The following is a 1,483-nucleotide window of genomic DNA, read 5'->3' on the forward strand; positions in this document are numbered from 1 at the left end:
CCCCCGTTGTGGTCTTCCAGGCAAGGAGGAAGAGGGTCGACCCTTGACCCCAGCCACCCAGACTACCTGGAGGTGGAGAGCGTCACCTCGGGCCAGCCGTCTCGCTTCACCTCCCCACACCCGCCCTCCTCAGCCCACCAGCCCGCCACCGAGCAGCCACACTCGTCCTTGACCTCCTCCCCCCTGTCGTCCCGTGACCCCCGACCCCCCGCAGAGAGGCTGGAGCCCCTGATGCCCGCCCAGCTGCGGCCCACCAAGGAGCGGGAAGTGTCGCTGAGCAAGGCGGAGGAGAGGGGAGACAAGTAAGCTCATCACTCTTTGTGCAGGGCTGGGCCGCCCTTGGTCCGCCCTTGGTCTGCTCGCCTTTTCTTTGTGCTTTGTGCTTTGAGCTGAGGTTTTTTTTAGTTAATACAGTTGTTTTGGGTTGTTTTGTAACGGTTAACAAAGTTATTTTTGGTTATTATGTAACAGTTAACAAAGTTGTTTTTGGCAATTTTTTTTTTTACTGTTGATACAGCTATTGTTCTCCGTTTTAAATTGATTTTCCTGAATAAAGCTATTATCTTCCGTTAGTTTTTAACACTGATACAGTTAATATGTTCTTTTAATATTTAACAGGCATACATTTGTTATGTTCTGTTGATTTTTTTAAAGTGATAAAGTTATCTTCCATTATTTTTTTTTTACAGTGGTACAGAGATCATCTTCTGTTAATTTTTTTTTACCGTGATACAGTTATTATCTTCTGTTAATATTTTACAGGTATACAGTTGTTATGTTCTGTTAAGTTTTTACAGTTACTGCGGTTATTATTTTGTTGGTGTTTTTTTACAATTGCTATGATTGATATTCTTAGTCATGGATGTTCATGTTGTTTGAGTTCTTATTACCAGGATTTGTGTTCTGTTCAACCCCTCATTTGTCGTGTCTTTTAACTGTGTTTTTATTTGCAACTGTTGGTTGATCAATTCTCCGTTATTTTCACAAAATTCTAGTGGCCACCCTGCTTGTACATGTGTGTGTTGCTTCTCTGTCGGACTTTTGGACATAGCGTAACGGTGGGGAAAACTACGATGGAACTTTGTGGAAAAATGTACTACAAGTTTCTGATGTGTTTTTGTCTGTCTTCCTGATGCATAGCTGCCAACTATTACGTAGAAAACGTATTGAGTATGTTCTTGAGGGTTTGATTACGTATGTCCGTTTTGGTACAGGAGAATACGTATCCCCAGTTTTCTTGTATTGGCCGTCACCGACTTGCCGAAGTTGAAGAAAAATTCTGTACTTTCAAGACGGGATTAGCAGATGATGGTGAAAACGAAGCCCAGAAGTCAGAGCTGTAGAGATGGTTTGCTGCAGGTGTACTATGAATAGCTTGAATGTAAAGAGTGTACAGAAGTGTGTGTGTACAGAAGTGTGTGTGTACAGAAGTGTGTGTGTACAGAAGTGTGTGTGTACAGAAGTGTGTGTGTACAGAAGTGTG

General features: G+C 43.0%; 1 protein-coding gene across 1 annotated transcript in view; it reads left to right on the forward strand.

Annotated features, from left to right (window-relative positions):
* Positions 1 to 20: 20 nt before the first annotated feature.
* LOC118477512 (calmodulin-regulated spectrin-associated protein 1-B-like) overlaps positions 21 to 1,483 on the forward strand; it is a gene marked incomplete at its 5' end in the record, with an annotated part of 7,106 nt that continues 5,643 nt past the window's right edge. The window contains 1 exon segment of the mRNA XM_035969108.1: positions 21 to 302. Within this exon segment, the coding sequence (XP_035825001.1) occupies positions 21 to 302 (282 nt within the window).

The sequence above is a fragment of the Aplysia californica genome, unplaced genomic scaffold (assembly GCF_000002075.1).
Source record: "Aplysia californica isolate F4 #8 unplaced genomic scaffold, AplCal3.0 scaffold00117, whole genome shotgun sequence".
Lineage (NCBI taxonomy): Eukaryota > Metazoa > Mollusca > Gastropoda > Aplysiida > Aplysiidae > Aplysia > Aplysia californica.